We start from the raw sequence: 18568 nt of genomic DNA, 5'->3' as shown, positions 1-18568 counted from the left end.
AAATGAATTGTTTTAAATGTATTATTAATTGGATTGCTTACTATTGTCCTCTGTTTTTGTATATGCTGTGAGCTGCCCCGAGTCCCTGGAGAAGGGCGGCATACAAACCCAGTTAATTAATTAATTAATTAAATAAATAAATAAATAAATAAATAAATAAATAAATAAATAAATAAAAATCTGCTTTGGGCCAGTGAAAGTGTCCTCCAAGCCCAGCAGATTTCACATCAGCTCTTGCCCAGCTAGGCCCTGGTGGGAATAAAAACTCTCTGTCATCCTTTGGGACAGATTAACAGAGTAGGGGATCAAAGAATTCCTCCTTGTACCTTCGCAATCTACCACTTTCGGGAACTCAGGTCAGGCAAAAAGTACTCTAAACTCCATACCTATCTGCCTACCCACCTACACCTCCAGCTATCCACCCGTCTGCCTCTGTTCTACAAGGCCTGAACCTCTCCAGCCATGGAGAGTCCGCCCTGTTCCCTCGGAACGGAACGATGTGAGAAAGTATTTCATTCCACCCACTCTTGATTTTTTTTTTCTTCCTCCCCAGAGTCTTCCTTTTAAGCGTCGGAAGTTGTGGGAGCTTCGTCACTTCAGACTTTCAAGAAGAGATTGGACTAGAATTTGTCAGAAATGGTGTAAAGCCGTGATGGCACGCGGAGCCATATCGGACGGCCCGCGAGAAGTTCCCCTATGTCAGCTCTAGCGCGTATGCGTGCGCTGGCAAACTGAATTTCGGCCTTTCCAAAGGCCGTTTCGCCATTTGGACACTTCAGGAAAGCTTCCCTGAAGCCCCGTAGTGCAAAAAACCCACCGAATGGACAAGCCGGAAGTTCAGAAAATGGACTTCCGTTTTGCCGTTGTGCTGGTTTTTGCACTCCGGAGGGTTCAGGGAAGTTTCCTGAAGCTCCGGAGTGCAAAACCCAGCACAATGAACAAACCGGAAGTCCGTTTTTCTGAACTTCCGGTTTGGCCTTTTTTTCACACATCCCAGGCTTCAGTGAGGCCTAAGCGCATGCAAGGGGGCAGTGCTGGAGGGGGGGTTTCTTTGTGTATGCAAGGGAGGGGAGGGGGGGAGGGCTTCTGCACACCAGCATAGCCACCTCTGGTGTATGGTCGTCTGCTTGAGCAGGGGGGTTGGACTAGATGAAAAGAAGGACCAGGGGAGACATGATAGCAGTGTTCCAATATCTCAGGGGTTGCCACAAAGAAGAGGGAGTCAAGCTATTCTCCAAAGTACCCGAGGGTAGAACAAGAAGCAATGGGTGGAAACTAAACAAAGAGAGAAGCAACTTAGAAAGATATTAAAGATAAATTTCCTGACAGTTAGAACAATTAATCAGTGGAATAAACTGCCTCCAGAATTTATGAATGCTAGATATTTGTCTGAAGTAGTATAGGGTTTCCTGCCTAAGAACGGGGTTGGACTAGAAGACCTCCAAGGTCCCTTCCAACAACAACAACAACAACTTCTTCTTCTTCTTCTTCTTCTTCTTCTTCTTCTTCTTCTTCTTCTTCTTCTTCTTCTTCTTCCTCCTCCTCCTCCTCCTCCTCCTCCTCTTCTCTCACAATACTAGACAACACAGTATCAACAGTAGAGACCTTCAAATTTCTTGGTTCTATCATATCTCAAGACCTAAAATGGTCACCTAACATCAAAAACATCATCAAAAAAGCACAACAAAGAATGTTCTTTCTGCACCAGCTCAGGAAACTCAAACTGCCCAAGGAGCTGCTGGTACAGTTTTACAGAGGAATCATTGAGTCTGTCATCTGCACCTCTATAACTGTCTGGTTTGGTGCTGCAACCCAACAGGACCGACACAGACTTCAGAGGAGAATTAGAACTGCAGAAAAAACAATTGCTGCCAACCTGCCTTCCATTGAGGACCGGTATACTGTACGAGTCAAAAAGAGGGCGGGGAAAATATTTACTGACCCCTCGCATCCTGGACACAAACTGTTTCAACTCCTACCCTCAATACGTTGCTACAGAGCACTGCACACCAAGACAACTAGACACAAGAACAGTTTTTCCCCCAACACCATCACTCTGCTAAACAAATAATTCCCTCAACACTGTCAGACTTTTTACTAAATCTGCACTTCTATTTCTGCTAGTTTTTCTCATCATTCCTATCATCCTTTTCCTCCCACTTAAGACTGTAGGACTGTAACTTGTTGCTTGTATCCTAAGATTTTTATTAATATGGATTGTTTCTTCGTTGCTTATTTGACCCCTATGACAATAATTAAGTGTTGTACCACATGATTCTTGGCAAATGTATCTCTTTCTTTCTTTCTTTCTTTCTTTCTTTCTTTCTTTCTTTCTTTCTGTATGTATGTATGTATGTATGTATGTATGTATGTATGTATGTATTTATTGGATTTGTATGCCGCCCCTCTCCGCGGACTCGGGGCGGCTAACAACAGTGATAAAAACAGCATGTAGCAATCCAATAATAAAACAACTAAAAACCCTTATTATAAAAACCAGACATACATACAAACATACCATGCATAAACTGAAGAGGCTCAGGGGGAAAGAACATCTCAGTTCCCCCATGCCTGACGGCAGAGGTGGGTTTTAAGGAGCTTACGAAAAGCGAGGAGGGTGGGGGCAATTCTGATCTCTGGAGGGAGTTGGTTCCAAAGGGCCGGGGCCACCACAGAGAAGGCTTTTCCCCCTGGGTCCCGCCAAATGACATTGTTTAGTTGACGGGACCCGGAGAAGGCCAACTCTGTGGGACCTAATCGGTCGCTGGGATTCGTGCGGCAGAAGGCGGTCCCGGAGATAATCTGGTCCGGTGCCATGAATGGCTTTATCGGTCATAACCAACACTTTTAATTGTGACCGGAAACTGATCGGCAACCAATGCAGACTGCGGAGTGTTGGTGTGCACGATCTGGAGTTTCCGAACACTTTTCAAAGGTAGCCCCATGTAGAGAGTGTTACAGTAGTTGAGCCTCGAGGTGATGAGGGCATGAGTGACTGTGTATGTTGAGAGCATATGCACCAAGACAAATTCCTTGGGTGTCCAATCACACTCGGCCAATAAAAATTCTCTTCTCTTCTCTTTCTCCTTCTCCTTCTTTTATTCTTCCAAATCTTTTAATCTATTAAATCAGTCTTCTGAAGAAAGTTGGTCTAATATTCACAAAATAACTGGATCTGGGAGGGGGAGGCACATTGGATCTCACACACACCCCCTGCGCCTAGCTAGCCAAAGAGTTAAGGCAAATCCTGCACCATGAGTGGCTGGGACAGAGGGTGTGTAAGTGTATGCGTGTGGGCGGATGGGTGTAATCATTTAGTAACGCTCCAGAGCCAGACATTACATTCTGTATATTCACAGTGTAACATTCACTTCTATAATAAGCTTGGCTGGGCTTCAATTCCCCACTAGTGCTTCGTCAGTAGTTTATCCATTTAAATCAATGTTTTTCTAATTTGCTTAACTTTTAAGATCCCTGAATTCTTACAAATCGCCAACTTCGAAAAACACCGATTTAAGTACAAAGGTCACTACAATTGAAGATGTAGAGTGAAATTAAGATACTATCTGGACTAGTAAAGGCAGTGGGGGATTCACACGGTGCCCTACATGGCATATCGCCCTAAACTTGCAATCGGGGACAACTATGTCTCGATGGCACAGTGGTTAGAGTGCAGTACTGCAAGCTACTTCTGATGATAGAAACATAGAAACATAGACCTCATGCTCCATCTAGTCTGCCCTTATACTATTTTCTGTATTTTATCTTAGGATGGATATATATTTATCCAGGCATGTTTAAATTCCGTTACTGTGGATTTATCAACCACGTCTTCTGGAAGTTTGTTCCAAGGATCTACTACTCTTTCAATAAAATAATATTTTCTCATGTTGCTTTTGATCTTTCCCCCAACTAACTTCAGATTGTGTCCCCTTGTTCTTGTGTTCACTTTCCTATTAAAAACACTTCCCTCCTGGACCTTATTTAACCCTTTGACATATTTAAATGTTTCAATCATTTCCCCCCTTTTCCTTCTGTCCTCCAGACTATACAGATTGAGTTCATTAAGTCTTTCCTGATGCTTAAGACCTTCCACCATTCTTGTAGCCCGTCTTTGGACCCGTTCAATTTTGTCAATATCTTTTTGTAGGTGAGGTCTCCAGAACTGGACACAGTATTCCAAATGTGGTCTCACCAGCACTCTATATAGCGGGATCACAATCTACCTCTTCCTGCTTGTTATACCTCTAGCTATGCAGCCAAGCATCCTACTTGCTTTCCCTACTGTCTGACTGCACTAACCCTAACCCTAACCCTCACCTACAAAAAGATATTGACAAAATTGTACGGGTCCAAAGACGGGCTACAAGAATGGTGGAAGGACTTAAGCATAAAACGTATCAGGAAAGACTTAATGAACTCAATCTGTATAGTCTGGAGGACAGAAGGGAAAGGGGGGACATGATCGAAACATTTAAATATGTTAAAGGGTTAAATAAGGTTCAGCAGGGAAGTGTTTTTAATAGGAAAGTGAACACAAGAACAAGGGGACACAATCTGAAGTTAGTTGGGGGAAAGATCAAAAGCAACGTGAGAAAATATTATTTCACTGAAAGAGTAGTAGATCCTTGGAACAAGCTTCCAGCAGACGTGGTTGATAAATCCACAGTAACTGAATTTAAACATGCCTGGGATAAACATATATCCATTGTAAGATAAAATACAGGAAATAGTACAAGGGCAGGCTAGATGGACCATGAGGTCTTTTTCTGCCGTCAGTCTTCTATGTTTCTATGTTTCTATTAGATTTGTATGCCGCCCCTCTCCGAAGTATTTTATCTCTAAGTATTTTATAAACAATGGTAAGTCATTTTTTTTCTACCACCACCCAGTGCCACCGTAACTTTGAAGCGCCGCTGACTGAACGGCTGTCAAGTCGAGGGCTCTTTGCAATGAATCTGGGTGGCTGGACGTTATTTTGAGCCCCGATGACAATCGTCTATTCCTTTAAAAATAGCACGAGGCCTTGAAGAGGCCCTACTCTGGAATGACGTTTTTGGCATTCAAAAAAGTTGGCTGCCCTTCTTGGACCCAATGCCAATAGGTCACTGAGGAAGACAGACCTCAACCACAGACATGAAGGGGGGGGGCGTCACATGATACTTACCGGGCCAGCACACACCAGTTTGTGACACCGACTACACTGTGCTCCAAGGATAAGGAATTTGTCCTTGTCGGGGGTGAACGGGTCGCTCATAACGTAACAGTCTTCCAAGAGCCTGTTAAAAAAAAATACAACCACACACACAACACCATGATTAAAACTAAACCACACAGATGCTTCACTTTTAAAAAAAATAAATTAAAAGTTGTTCTGTCGAGGTCTCTGGTAGAATCCTCCCAAAAATGCACATTTTCAGACACACGCACACACGTTTGAAAATTCAAAACAATGTTCTTTATACCGAAAATGAAAATAAACGAAGCCCTCTTTTGGTATAGCGAAGAGCACTCGTCTCCAAACAAACTGGTAATTTGTACAAGTCCCTTATCAGTTCTGAGATACTTAGCTTGCAGCTGTGAGGCAATTCACAGTCCTTCTTCTTTCACAAAGTGAAACACACTTTGCTCTGGTTTAGTTTCAAAGCGGGGAGATTTAGCCGATTCGCACATGCTCGGAAGCAAAAAAAAAGCTGAAAATCGGTGAAATCTTGCACATGCAAGATTTGCCTTCCTGAGCATGTGCAGAAGCCAAATCTCACATCAGCGCATGTGCCCGCCCGCCGCTCAGCTGCAGCTGCGCGCACAGCTTTATTTTTCCAACAGGGACTGTGCACCTGACAGTACTGGCTGCAGCCCAATACTGCTAGTGGTACGTCCAGACCAGTAGGATTTCACCTGTGGGCAGGGCCGTCTACTTACGTGACTGAGTAAGGGTTGGGAGGTTTATGTCCATAGTAGTTATAAGGGGCTGTTAATCCACACAGCTCACATTCAAACATGTCATTTTTCGATTCCATCCGGGCACTGTTATGGGAACAAAACAAAAAAAATTATACCTAAAGTAAGGCCTTTTAATCCTTTTTGCGGTAGGCATTCTCTCCAAACGTCCTCAGAAAAATCCATTTAAATAAATATAGAAACATAGAAGATTGACGGCAGAAAAAGACCTCATGGTCCATCTAGTCTGCCCTTATACTATTTCCTGTGTTTTATCTTAGGATGGATATCTGTTTATCCCAGGCATGTTTAAATTCAGTTACTGTGGATTTACCAACCACGTCTGCTGGAAGTTTGTTCCAAGCATCTACTACTCTTTCAATCAAATATTTTCTCATGTTACTTCTAATCTTTCCCCCGACTAACCTCAGATTGTGCCCCCTTGTTCTTGTGATCACTTTCCTATTAAAAACACTTCCCTCCTGAACCTTATTTAGCCCTTTAACATATTTAAACGTTTCGATCATGGCCCCCCTTTCCCTTCTCTCCTCCAGACTATACAGATTGAGTTCATTAAGTCTTTCCTGATACGTTTTATGCTTAAGTCTTCCCACCATTCTTGTAGCCCGTCCTTGGACCCGTTCAATTTTGTCAATATCTTTTTGTAGGCGAGGTCTCCAGAACTGAACACAGTATTCCAAATGTGGTCTCACCAGCGCTCTATATATTATACATTTTTTTATTTAAAACAAAACAGACATATACAAACACACAAACATAAAAGAAAAATACACATATCCGGGATGGTTTACATCCCGATTTTTGTCAGAAGCACATACGGAGTTGTATATATTTTTACATCAAATTGAAAACATTTTAGTCTATGTTCACTGCAAATACTGTACGTTTTTATGTAACAGAAAATAAAGAAGAAAAGAAACATTTTAGATAAGAGTGTGAAAGAGAATAGGAAAAAAAGACTTCAAAAAAACGAGAAAATCTGGTTTCCAATTTTGAAAAAAGAGACAAACATATTAATTATTAATCTTTTAAACCTTGCATTCTATTTCACTTATTTGATTGTTTCTTTGTTTAAACCAATTGTAAAATGTATCCCAAATTCTATAATAATACCCTTAAAAAGGGACAATACCCTTTTTAAGGGAAGGATACCAGTGAGATCAATATACAGAAATTCCATAAATTCCATAAATCTTCAGTTACGTGGATTGTCAAAGTATGAAATACAGTGATACCTTGTCTTATAAACTTAATTGGTTCCGGGACGAGGTTCTTAAGGTAAAAAGTTTGTAAGACGAAACAGTGTTTCCCATAGGAATCAATGGAAAAGCGATTAATGCGTGCGAGCCCAAAATTCACCCCTTTTGCCAGCCGAAGCGCCTGTTTTTGCACTGCTGGGATTTCCCTGAGGCTCCCCTCCATGGGAAACCCCACCACCGGACTTCCGTTGCCAGCGAAGTGCCCATTTTTGCGCTGCTGGGATTCCCCTGCTGGGATTCCCCTGCAGCATCACAAAAACACAGAAGTCTGGAGGTGGGGTTTCCCATGGAGGGGAGCCTCGGGAGAATCCCAGCAGCACAAAAACGGGTGCTTCGGTGGCAACGGAAGTCCGGAGGCGGGGCATCCCAGCGGTGGCGGTGAGTTTGCAAGGTGAAAATAGTTTGTAAGAAGAGGCAAAAAAATCTTAAACCCCAGGTTTGTATCTCGAAAAGTTTGTATGACGAGGCGTTTGTAAGACGAGGTATCACTGTATATTTTTTAATTACTTTGTTGACTCTGTCCAGTATCGAAGGAAAAGTTAAGTTTTAATTAGAGGCTAGTGAAAAACTAAAATTTCCTCTTTCCCTCCTCTGGAATCCTTCCAACCCACATTAACAGCACTTCTATAAAGCAGGGTTTCTCAACCTCACCAGCTTTAAGATGGATGGACTCCAATTTCCAGAATTCCCCAACCGATCCTAAAGTTGGCACCGTTGAGAAAGGCTGCTCTAAAGCATCACAGATGGTAGGTAGAAGGGACAGAACAGCCAAACTCCATGAAGTCATTCTCTCCTGGGGCTCAGGCAAGAATAACCAAATAGTCCCATCCATTGGTCATCCCTGGGATATGCGCCACACTGTGTTTGGACAATAGAGCGCAGCAACTGCCAAGCGCTTCTATTAAAAAAAAGTTTTATTGAAATTTCCAGTTTTAAAAACAACACGATATCAAAAGACCAAAACGAAACAACATGAGAAAAATACACCTATAAAACACAAATACAGTGATACCTCGTCTTACGAACTTAATTGGTTCCTGGACGAGGTTTGTAAGGTGAAATGTTTGTAAGACGAAACAATGTTTCCCATAGGAATCAATGGAAAAGCGATTAATGCGTGCAAGCCCAAAACTCTCCCCTTTTGCCAGCCGAAGCACCTGTTTTTGCGCTGCTGGGATTCCCCTGAGGCTCCCCTCCACAGGAAACCCCACCTCCAGACTTCTGTGTTTTTGTGATGATGCAGTGGAATCACAGCAGGGGAATCCCATCAGCGCAAAAACGGGTGCTTCGCTGGCAACGGAAGTCCAGAGGTGGGGTTTCCAGCGAGGGGAGCCTCAGCGAAATTGCTTGTATCCTAAGATTTTTATTAATATTGATTGTTTCTTCATTGCCTATTTGACCCCTATGACAATCATTACGTGTTGTACCCCATGATTCTTGACAAATGTATCTTTTTCTTTTATGTACGTTGAGAGCACATGCACCAAGACAAATTCCTTGTGTGTCCTATCACACTTGGCCAATAAAAATTCTATTCTATTCTATTCTATTTATGCATGGCATGATTATGTTGCATGGTTTTAACAATGGGTTTTTAGATGTCTTTTAAATAGATTGGATGTGTTACATTGTTGTTATTGTTGTGAGCCGCTCTGAGTCTACGGAGAGGGGCGGCATACAAATCTAATAAATAAATAAATAAAATAATAAATAAATAAATTTTTAAAATCTAATTTATTATTATTATTATTATTATTATTATTATTATTATTATTATTCCTTATATACCTTATTTGCTATTAATTATATACTATTATAGACATTATATAGAATTACATACATTGACTTATGCCGATTAAAATTTCAATATGTAAAAAGAAAAATATCTAAAAGAAAACTTCATGGACGTGGCTATGAATCATCAGTCACCCCATGCTACACCTAATTTCATTTCATTTTATTGGATTTGTATGCCGCCCCTCTCCGTAGACTCGGGGCGGCTAACAACAGTGGTAAAAACAACATGCGACAATCCAATACTAAAGTAGCTAAAAACCCTTATTTTAAAACCAATCATACATACAAACGTACCATACATAAATTGTAGAAGCCTAGGGGGAAAGAATATCTTAATTCCCCCATGCCTGACGACAGAGGTGGGTTTTAAGAAGCTTACGAAAGGCAAGAAGGGTGGGGGCTATTCTAATCTCTGGGGGGAGTTGGTTCCAGAGGGCCGGGGGCGCCACAGAGAAGGCTCTTCTCCTAGGTCCCGCCAAACGACATTGTTTAGTTGACGGGACCCGGAGAAGGTCAACTCTGTGGGACCTAATTGGTCACTGGGATTCGTGCGGCAGAAGGCGGTCCCGGAGATAATCTGGCCCGGTGCCATGAAGGGCTTTAAAGGTCATAACCAACACTTTGAATTGTGACTGGAAATTGATCGGCAACCAATGCAGACTGTGGAGTGTTGGTGTAACATGGGCATATTTAGGAAAGCCCATGATTGCTCTCGCAGCTGCATTCTGCACGATCTGAAGTTTCCGAACACTTTTCAAAGGTAGCCCCATGTAGAGAGCATTACAGTAGTCGAGCCTTGAGGTGATGAGGGCATGAGTGACTGTGAGCAGTGACTCCCGGTCCAAATGGGGCCGCAACTGGTGCACCAGGCGAACCTGGGCAAACGTCCCCCTCGCCACAGCTGAGGGCCGTCTCTGAGGGGGTCAGTAATTCCTCCCCCAGGGTTATGGACGGACAGATGGCATTGTCCTTGGGAGGCAAAACCCACAGCCACTCCTAATATCGTAAACTTAAAGCTGTGTAGTGTTGATAGCTTGCTGGGAGATTCTGGGAGTTGAAGTCCACACATCTTCAAGCAACCATGGTTGAGAAATACCGATCTAGAGATTAAGAGGCATAGCGTATCTTATTTGCTTAATTATATTCATCTAATCTTAGCTCCAATAAAGCAGAGCCTCGAGGGGTTTCTTATATTCTTTTATGAATTCTTAAACCCGAAGGGCAGGTGAGGTAAGTTTTTATTAAGGCTGACGTGTAATGACATGAATACGGCTCCCCGTAAAGGGATCAAGTACACTACTTGCGGGCCCGCCTCCTGCCGCATGAATCCCAGCGACAGGTTGGGTCGCACAGAGTCGGCCTTCTCCAGGCCCCATCAACTAGACAATGTCGCTTGGCGGGGCCTAGGGGGAGAGCCTTCTCTGTGGCAGCCCCGGCCCTCTGGAATCAGCTCCCCCTGGAGATTCACACTGCCCCCACCCTCCTCGCCTTCCGCAAGAGTCTGAAGTGTCATTTATGCCGCCAGGCTTGGGGCCATTAGACTCTAGCCGCCTGGCCGACGAATACAATGCATGTTTGTTGTTGAATCGGAATGATTGACCTTTTAATGTAACTGGGGGGTTTAGATTAGCCTAAATTAATTGGATTTAGGATAGTGTATTGTTTTCCTTTTAAAAATTTTTTTTTTAAATTTACATATATAAACAATACAAACATACACATTTAAAACTTGCAAAGAAAAATAAAAAGCGGGCGAATGGGCGGCAAGTCTGTATAATGGTATTAACAATGTGCATTTTCTATTGCCTGTTTTAAATAATAATTGATAATTGCTGATTGACAAGAAAAAGAAAGAAAAGTAATAATCTTAATTAGTATAAATATCTTAATTTTCCAAATTTTCAGTATACATTATCATCAGGTTTTTCTTTATACTTTAAAATTTTAGTACGTTGTGACGGTTTGGCCTTTTTTCTATTGTTTTCGTTTTATATGTTATAAGTCGCCCCGAGTCCTCAGAGAGGGGCGGCATATAAATCCAAGGAAGGAAGGAAGGAAGCATCACAACTTCCTTTTTGCCTCTCGGCCCCACCAGGGGCCGTATTCCAAGTTTTTTATAGCCAACAACTATAATCTATAAGTGGATAATATATTTTGCTGATAATGAAAAGGAAGGAAGACTACTATAGATCTATTTTGGGCTTATTTGTCTTCATCAGGTAGTCACACCCTTACTGGGATTTGAACCTGGGGCTCTGCCTTGTAAGGCAGAAGCCTTAGCCTCTAGGCTACAGGCTCATCTCCTGTATCAGCTTGTATCACAGAAGGATTATGTGTGATTTTTTTGTCGAGGATGGATAGATAGATAGATAGATAGATAGATAGATAGATAGATAGATAGATGATAGATAGGGAGGGAGGGAGGGAGGGAGGGAGGGAAGGAAGCTTCCTGAAGCCCCAGAGTGCAAAAAACAACGAAACGGACAAACAGGAAGTTGGGAAAATAGACTTCCGGTTTGCCCATTTCGCCTCCGGAGGGCGAAACGGCCTTCCCTAAGGCTGAAAATTAGCTGTCTAGTGTGCACATGGGCGCAGGAGTTGAGATAGGGCAACACCTCACGCATGCCATAGGTTCTGGTGGGGTGGCGCAGTGGTTAAAGTGCAGCACTGCAGGCTACTTCAGCTAACTGCTAGCTGTAAATAATAATAATAATAATAATAATAATAATAATAATAATAATAATAATAATAATAATAATAATATAACAACAACAACAGAGTTGGAAGGGACCTTGGAGGTCTTCTAGTCCAACCCCCTGCTTAGGCAGGAAACCCTACACTACTTGAGACAAATGGTTATCCAACATCTTCTTAAAAACTTCCAGTGCTGGAGGCAAGCTGTTCCACGGATTAATTGTCCTAACTGTCAAGGAATTTCTCCTTAGTTCTAAGTTACTTCGCTCCGTCTTTAATTTCCACCCATTGCTTCTTGTTCTACCCTCAGGTGCTTTGGAGAATAGTTTAACTATTTCAGCAGTTCAAATCTCACCACCGCCTCAAGATTGACTCAGCCTTCCATCCTTCTGAGGTGGGTAAAATGTTGGGGGCAATATGCTCATTCTGTAAACCGCTTACACAGGGCTGTAAAAGGACTATGAAGCGGTATATAAGTCTAAATGATATTGCTATCGCCACTACGGGTCTATGTTCTTTTGAAATGCTGTTGCTTCACAAACCAGGTTTATAAACATTCTTCACCCAGCAGATATGTGGGGTGGGAACCCAATATACATCTATTATTAATTCTATTATTAGGTCTATTAATTAAGGTATTGGACTGGAAACGAGGAGACCATGAGTTTGGGATCCAGTTTTAAATGGCTTTTAATGGTCCAAAGTCTGAGGCTCATGAGGATCCACAGAGATCTAAACAAGCCATGTTTAGCTTGAAGCAGTGTTTCTCAACCTTGGCAGCTTTTAGATGTGTGGACTCCAACTCACACAAACGTTGCCTATGAAAATTCTGGGAGTTGAAGTCTGTGTATGTTGGCCTGGGGAATTCTGGGTGTTGAAATCCATACATTGGCTTAAAGCACTGCACACCAAGACAACTAGACACAAGAACAGTTTTTTTCCAAACGCCATCACTCTACTAAACAAATAATTCCCTAAACACTGTCAAACTTTTTACTAAGTCTGCACTTCTATTTCTACTAGTTTTTTCTCACCATTCCTGTTCTGCCGGGCTCTCTGGTAGGAGCCTCCCGAAAATTCAAGGGTACAAATTTCAGACACACACACGTTTAAAAATTCCAAACAATGTTCTTTATCCCAAAATTCAAAATAAACTAAGCACTCTTTTTGTATTGCAAAGAGCACTCGTCCAAAAACAACCGGGTAGTCTGTACAATTTCCCTTAAGCAGTCGTTAAGTACTTAGCTAGCAGCTGTGAAGAAACTTCACACCCCTTCTTCTTCCAACGAAGTGAAACACCCACACACTTTGCTCTGCGCTGGTTTCAAAGACGTGAAAAATCAATAAACAAGGCACAATTCCTGAAGAACTGCAATCAGATACTCTTCCACAACGGCCAAACCCACATGCTGCTATTTATAGCAGCAGCCCTAATTACTGGAGCCCCACCAAAACACAGGTGGCCTCTCTTATCTCCTGTAATATGTCCTTACTTGGTCTCTTCTACGCATAATTCTGCGCTTGCGTGGGTCCAAAACGTCATCATCTGAATCAAGGGAAGATAAGGGAGATTGACTGCCTGGGCTGTGTGCCAAGCCCCCCTCTTCCAAGTCACTCCCACCTTCTTCTTCGTCCGAGGAAACTAAACTCTGAACTGATTCTGTCGGCAATAACACAGGCCTGTGACATGTTGAAGTTTCCCCTGCATCCATCTCCCCATTCCCCTAGGGCAGGAGCTGGGCCAGAGCCAACCACAACGATTCCTATCATCCATTTCCTCCCACTTGGGACTATATGACTATAACTTGTTGCTTGTAACCTAAGATTCTTATTAATATTGTTTCTTCATTGCTTATTTGACCTCTATGACAATCATTAAGTGTTGTACCTTGACAAATCTATATTTTCTTTTATGTACACTGAGAGCATGTGCACCAAAGACAAATTCCTTGTGTGTCCAATCACACACATAAAGAATTCCATTCCATTCCATTCTATTCAGAAGCGCAGAAATAAAATTAGTCAGGGGAAGATACTTTCTCTCCAACAGCGCCATTCATCTGCTGAGTAAATTGTTTCCGTGGTTCTTTAAGAGCTTAAGTAATCGGGCTATGATTAAAGTTAGACAAGCCTCAACACACGATTGCAGTCTCTGTCAGAGAGGATTTCTCTACTGCCACACCTCTTATTTAATCTTCCCAAATTATACTCCTACCAGCACTTATAGGATTTTCCTCCCCAGGGTAGTCTTTCATAATTATTAAGGGCAACTAGTGGAAATATTAATACCAGTATTTTCTGGATTATAAGGAAGCATTCTGCTCGTGCCAAGGGACAAGTTTTCCTTCCCTATAGAAACTCCATTCAGAAATTCCATAAATCTTGAGTTACGTGGATTGTCAAAGTATGAAATATTATTATTAATAATAATAATTCATTGGATTTGTATGCCGCCCCTCTCTGAAGACTCGGGGCGGCTCACAACATAATACACAATGTACAAATCCAATATTAAAAACAGAATGAAACCCTTATCATAGCCCTTCATGACATTGGACCAGAATATCTCCGAGACCGCCTTCTGCTGCACGAATCCCAGCGACCGATTAGGTCCCACAGAGTCGGCCTTCTCCGGGTCCTGTCAACTAAACAATGTTGGTTGGCGGGCCCTAGGGGAAGAGCCTTCTCTGTGGCGGCCCCGACTCTCTGGAACCAGCTCCCCCCAGAGATTAGAACTGCCCCTACCCTCCTTGCCTTTCGTAAACTTCTCAAAACCCACCTTTGTTGTCAGGCATGGGGGAATTGAAACATCTCCCCCGGGCCTATATAATTTATGTATGGTATGTTTGTAGGTATGTCTGCTTAAAAATGGGTTTTTTTAACTATTTTAAATTTTAAATTGTATATTATTAGATTTGTTATGAATTGTTTTATTGTGTTGTGAGCCACCCCGAGTCCACGGAAAGGGGCGGCATACAAATCTAATAAATAATAATAATAATAATAATAATAATAATTTTTAAAAAAATTAATCACACAATCCAAGCAAACCATACATAAATCGTAGTAGCTAAGGGGCATGTCAACTTCGCCATGCCTGGCGACATAGGTGGGTTTTTAGGAGCTTGCAAAAGGCAAGGAGGATGGGGGCAGTTTTAATATCCAGGGGGGAGTTGATTCCAGAGGGCCGGGGCCACCACAGAGAAGGCTCTTCCCCTTGGTCCAGCCAGACGGCATTGCTTAGTCGACGGGACCTGGAGAAGGCCAAATCTGTGGGACCTAATCGGTCGCTGGGATTCGTGCGGCAGGCGGTCCCGAAGGTATTCTGGTCCGATGCCATGTAGGGCTATTTTACCAAATTTATTTTAATAAAATAAATTTTACCCATAAAATGCTTTCGGAGTAAAAAATCCCATCCGCCAAAACAATGTTGGTAGGCGGGACCTCGGGGAAGAGCCTTCTTTGTGGCGGCTCCGACCTTGTGGAATCAATTGCTCCTATCGATCTTCCAGAAAGCTGTTAAGACCTGGCTTTTCCAGCAGGTCTGGAATTAGATTGTCTGCTGTGTGTGTATGGTTCTTTTAAAGTTATTATTTATCGTTATTATTGGTTTTATTATGTATTTGTGATTGTATTTTAATATTATTGTATTTATCGCATTTGTTAGCCGTTCCGAGTCTGCTTTGGAATGAGCGGCATATAAATACAACAGATAGATAGATAGATAGATAGATAGATAGATAGATAGATAGATAGATAGATAGATTAGATGGATAAATAAAATTATCTAAAGATAGTTCTCTACTTAAGATATATTAATGCTTTAGTTTATTTGGCATGAAATGGAGCTGAGTTACGTAGCATGAGACTGTATATTCTGCAATATTGGGAGTGTTGGTGAATTAACAGTGGGTCAGAGGAAGAACTGCTGAGGAACATAGATGACAGGTGCTCTTCAAAAGTTATGATTTAAATCAAGTTGATTTAAACCAAGCCGTTTAACAAGTGATTTAAATCATGAGTTAAATCGATGTGATTTAAATCAAATCCACCCTGACCTATTGCTGTCAACAGAGTAATATGGAACATAGACATGCTGGATCAAACCTGAAATGTCAAATTTGACGTTTCGATCCCCACAATGGACGAACGGTTGCAAAAGTTGACGGAGTTAGCAGAGATGGGGAAATTGACGGCTTTGGTCAAAGAAAAAAACATGTGCTTTTCTTTATACTTGGAAACCAGTTCTGGATTTTGTGCTTGAGGTGAGAAATGAAAAATTAAAAAGGAAACTACGATTTTGGGTTTTACCGATTAGTTGTTGTAATAGAAATGTCTAGATTACACAGAACTGCAAAAAACTGCCTTCCATTGAAGACCTGTATACTGCACGAGTCAAAAAGAGGGCTGTGAAAATATTTACTGACCCCTCGCATCCTGGACATAAACTGTTTCAACTCCTACCCTCAAAATGTCACTACAGAGCATTGCACATCAAGACAACTAGACACAAGAACAATTTTTCCCAAATGCCATCACTCTGCTAAACAAATAATTCCCTCACAATGGTCAAACTATTTACTAAGTCTGCATTACTATCCCTATTAGTTTTTCTCATTGTTCCTATCACCCATCTCCTCCCACTTATGAATGTATGACTGTAATTTGTGGCTTGTGTCCTTGCAATTTATATTAATATTGTTTCCTGATTATTTTTATGTGTACCCTATGACAACCATTAAGTGTTGTACCTCATGATTCTTGGGAAATGTATCTTGTCTTTTATGTACACTGAGAGCATCTGCACCAAAGACAAATTCCTTGTGTGTCCAATCACACTTGGCCAATAAAGAACTCTATACCAGTGTTTCCCAACCTTGGCAACTTGAAGATATTTGGACTTCAACTCCCAGAATTCCCCAGCCAGTGCTGGCTGGGGAATTCTGGGAGCTGAAGTCCAAATTTCTTCAAGTTGCCAAGGTTGGGAAACACTGTTCTATACTATTATATAAGCGTAAAACATTGAGGTTTGGTGTTACAGTTTTATTATACTGCACCAGATGCAGAAGTCAAGGCTTTTTTATTCTCCCTTCTTTTCTGAACTTCTTTCCCCTTTCCCTCCCTTATTTTCCTTCTATTTGCTTCTATTATTATTATTATTATTATTATTATTATTATTATTATTATTATTATTATTTATTGGATTTGTATGCCGTCCCTCTCCGCAGACTCGGGGCAGCTAACAACAATGATAAAAAACAACATGTAACAATCCAATTTAATAAAACAACTAAAAACCCTTATTATAAAAACCAAACATACACACAAACATACCATACATAACTTGTAACTTCTATATTTTTTGCATTTTATATTATAAACTAATAAAAACTGCAAATTTGGGGAATCGTTATGAAAAAGTACGTTTGTAACTAACCGTCCCCTTTATAACCTTCACAGGTCTGCAAAGCAAAGGAAGGCCGACGGGGGTGGGTGGGGGTGGGATCATAAGCAACTTAGCAACCACTTCGCTTAATAACCAAGCTGTAGGTCCCAATTGCAATTGCTCGAGATATTAATGGCTGACAAATATTCTTGCTCATCTGCGGGTGCTGCTGCCATCTAGAGGACAAACTCAGAAACGTTGAGTGTGTATGTCAGCAAACTGTATGAAACAGCTTAGAAAGGGAGTGATTTTTCCCCCCAAAAAACATTTTTCTAGTTTCCTCTGGTCTTTTGTCTCCTACTTTGGGTTTTGCAGTTAGGATTCACTGCCTTAATTCTGTTGTTGCTTTTATTGTAGCAGTGAAACAACTTGTGAGCGATTGTCAAATCAATACGTAAATAGAGCTAAAATACCAATGCAGAGATAGTTTGCTACCAGTTTTCTCTGTCCATGGATTTGCGTTTTTGTTTTGCAGGGAAGTGTAAATAGGATGCCTAACAGAGGAGCTTAGTACCAGGGGTCCCCAAACTTGGCAACTTTAAGACTTGTGGACTTCAACCCCCAGAATTCTCCAGGAATTGAGGAATTCTGGGAGTTGAAGTCCACAAGTCATAAAGCTGCCGAATTTGAGGACTCCTGCTACCGTAGTGAGTGCCATGCATCAACTACTCGCGTTACTAAAGTCGTATTTCCTGCAGTCGAATTTGGAACGGTTCACTTGTATCTGTTGTGTGCTCATGTGTTGTTGTGGTTGAAGCTGAAGTAGTCGTTGGCAAAAAGGACGTTGCAGCAGATGATTTTATGGGCTGTGGTCTTAGGTCTTGTGAGGACAAGAGCTAAGCAACTTCGCTTGGGGAAGTACGAAATTGCACATACACACACACACACACCCAACTCCCAAGACGGCAATGCCCAGCTTCATTTATTGCAAGGCTGCAAATTTCCTTCCTCGAGAGCAAATCTCGCCCCGGGGGAGGCTGGCGTGAAAACCCCCCTGCTTTCCGGCTGCAGGAGGGAAGCGAGTCTAAGGTGCGTTGGAAGGGCCCTGAATTAATGCTGCAATTAATGCCCAGGTTCGTGCCTTGTATTTCCTTAAAGGGACGGACACACACCCTTGGCTGACTTACACGAAAACGTACCTTGCCGCTTCCATTCACACGTGTAACAGGCGCGCAACCATAGAATCCCCCGGGCGGGGGAGTTGGAGGAGAGGAGGGACTCTCGAGCAGCTTCTTCCTGTTTCCTAGCCACGCCCACAGCGATGACGTTCATGCTCGGCTGCATTACCCCGTCCCTCCTTATAGGAGCAATGGAATGCTTTTAAGGGAGGAACCTCCAACTTTGGCCGCTTTAAGACTTGTGGACTTCAACTCCCAGAATTCCTCAGCCAGCAATACACAGAAACACACAC

General features: G+C 42.1%; 1 protein-coding gene across 2 annotated transcripts in view; it reads right to left on the bottom strand.

The window, feature by feature from the left end:
- CDPF1 (cysteine rich DPF motif domain containing 1) overlaps positions 1-18401 on the bottom strand; it is a 20974-nt gene extending 2573 nt beyond the window's left edge. The window contains exons 1-3 of one of the 2 annotated variants that reach the window (XM_070755256.1): positions 18285-18401; positions 5923-6027; positions 5168-5279 (exon numbers count right to left, since the gene is read on the bottom strand). In XM_070755256.1, coding sequence (XP_070611357.1) covers positions 5168-5279; positions 5923-6027; positions 18285-18310 — 243 coding nt within the window. In that variant the 5' untranslated portion in view covers positions 18311-18401. The remainder of the gene's footprint in view (positions 1-5167; positions 5280-5922; positions 6028-18284) is intronic. The other variant, XM_070755257.1, reaches the window with a different exon arrangement.
- Between the last annotated feature and the right edge of the window lie 167 nt (positions 18402-18568).

The sequence above is a fragment of the Erythrolamprus reginae genome, chromosome 6 (genome assembly GCF_031021105.1).
Source record: "Erythrolamprus reginae isolate rEryReg1 chromosome 6, rEryReg1.hap1, whole genome shotgun sequence".
In the NCBI taxonomy this organism is placed as follows: Eukaryota; Metazoa; Chordata; class Lepidosauria; order Squamata; family Dipsadidae; genus Erythrolamprus; species Erythrolamprus reginae.
This window is presented reverse-complemented; position numbering and strand designations above follow the sequence as displayed.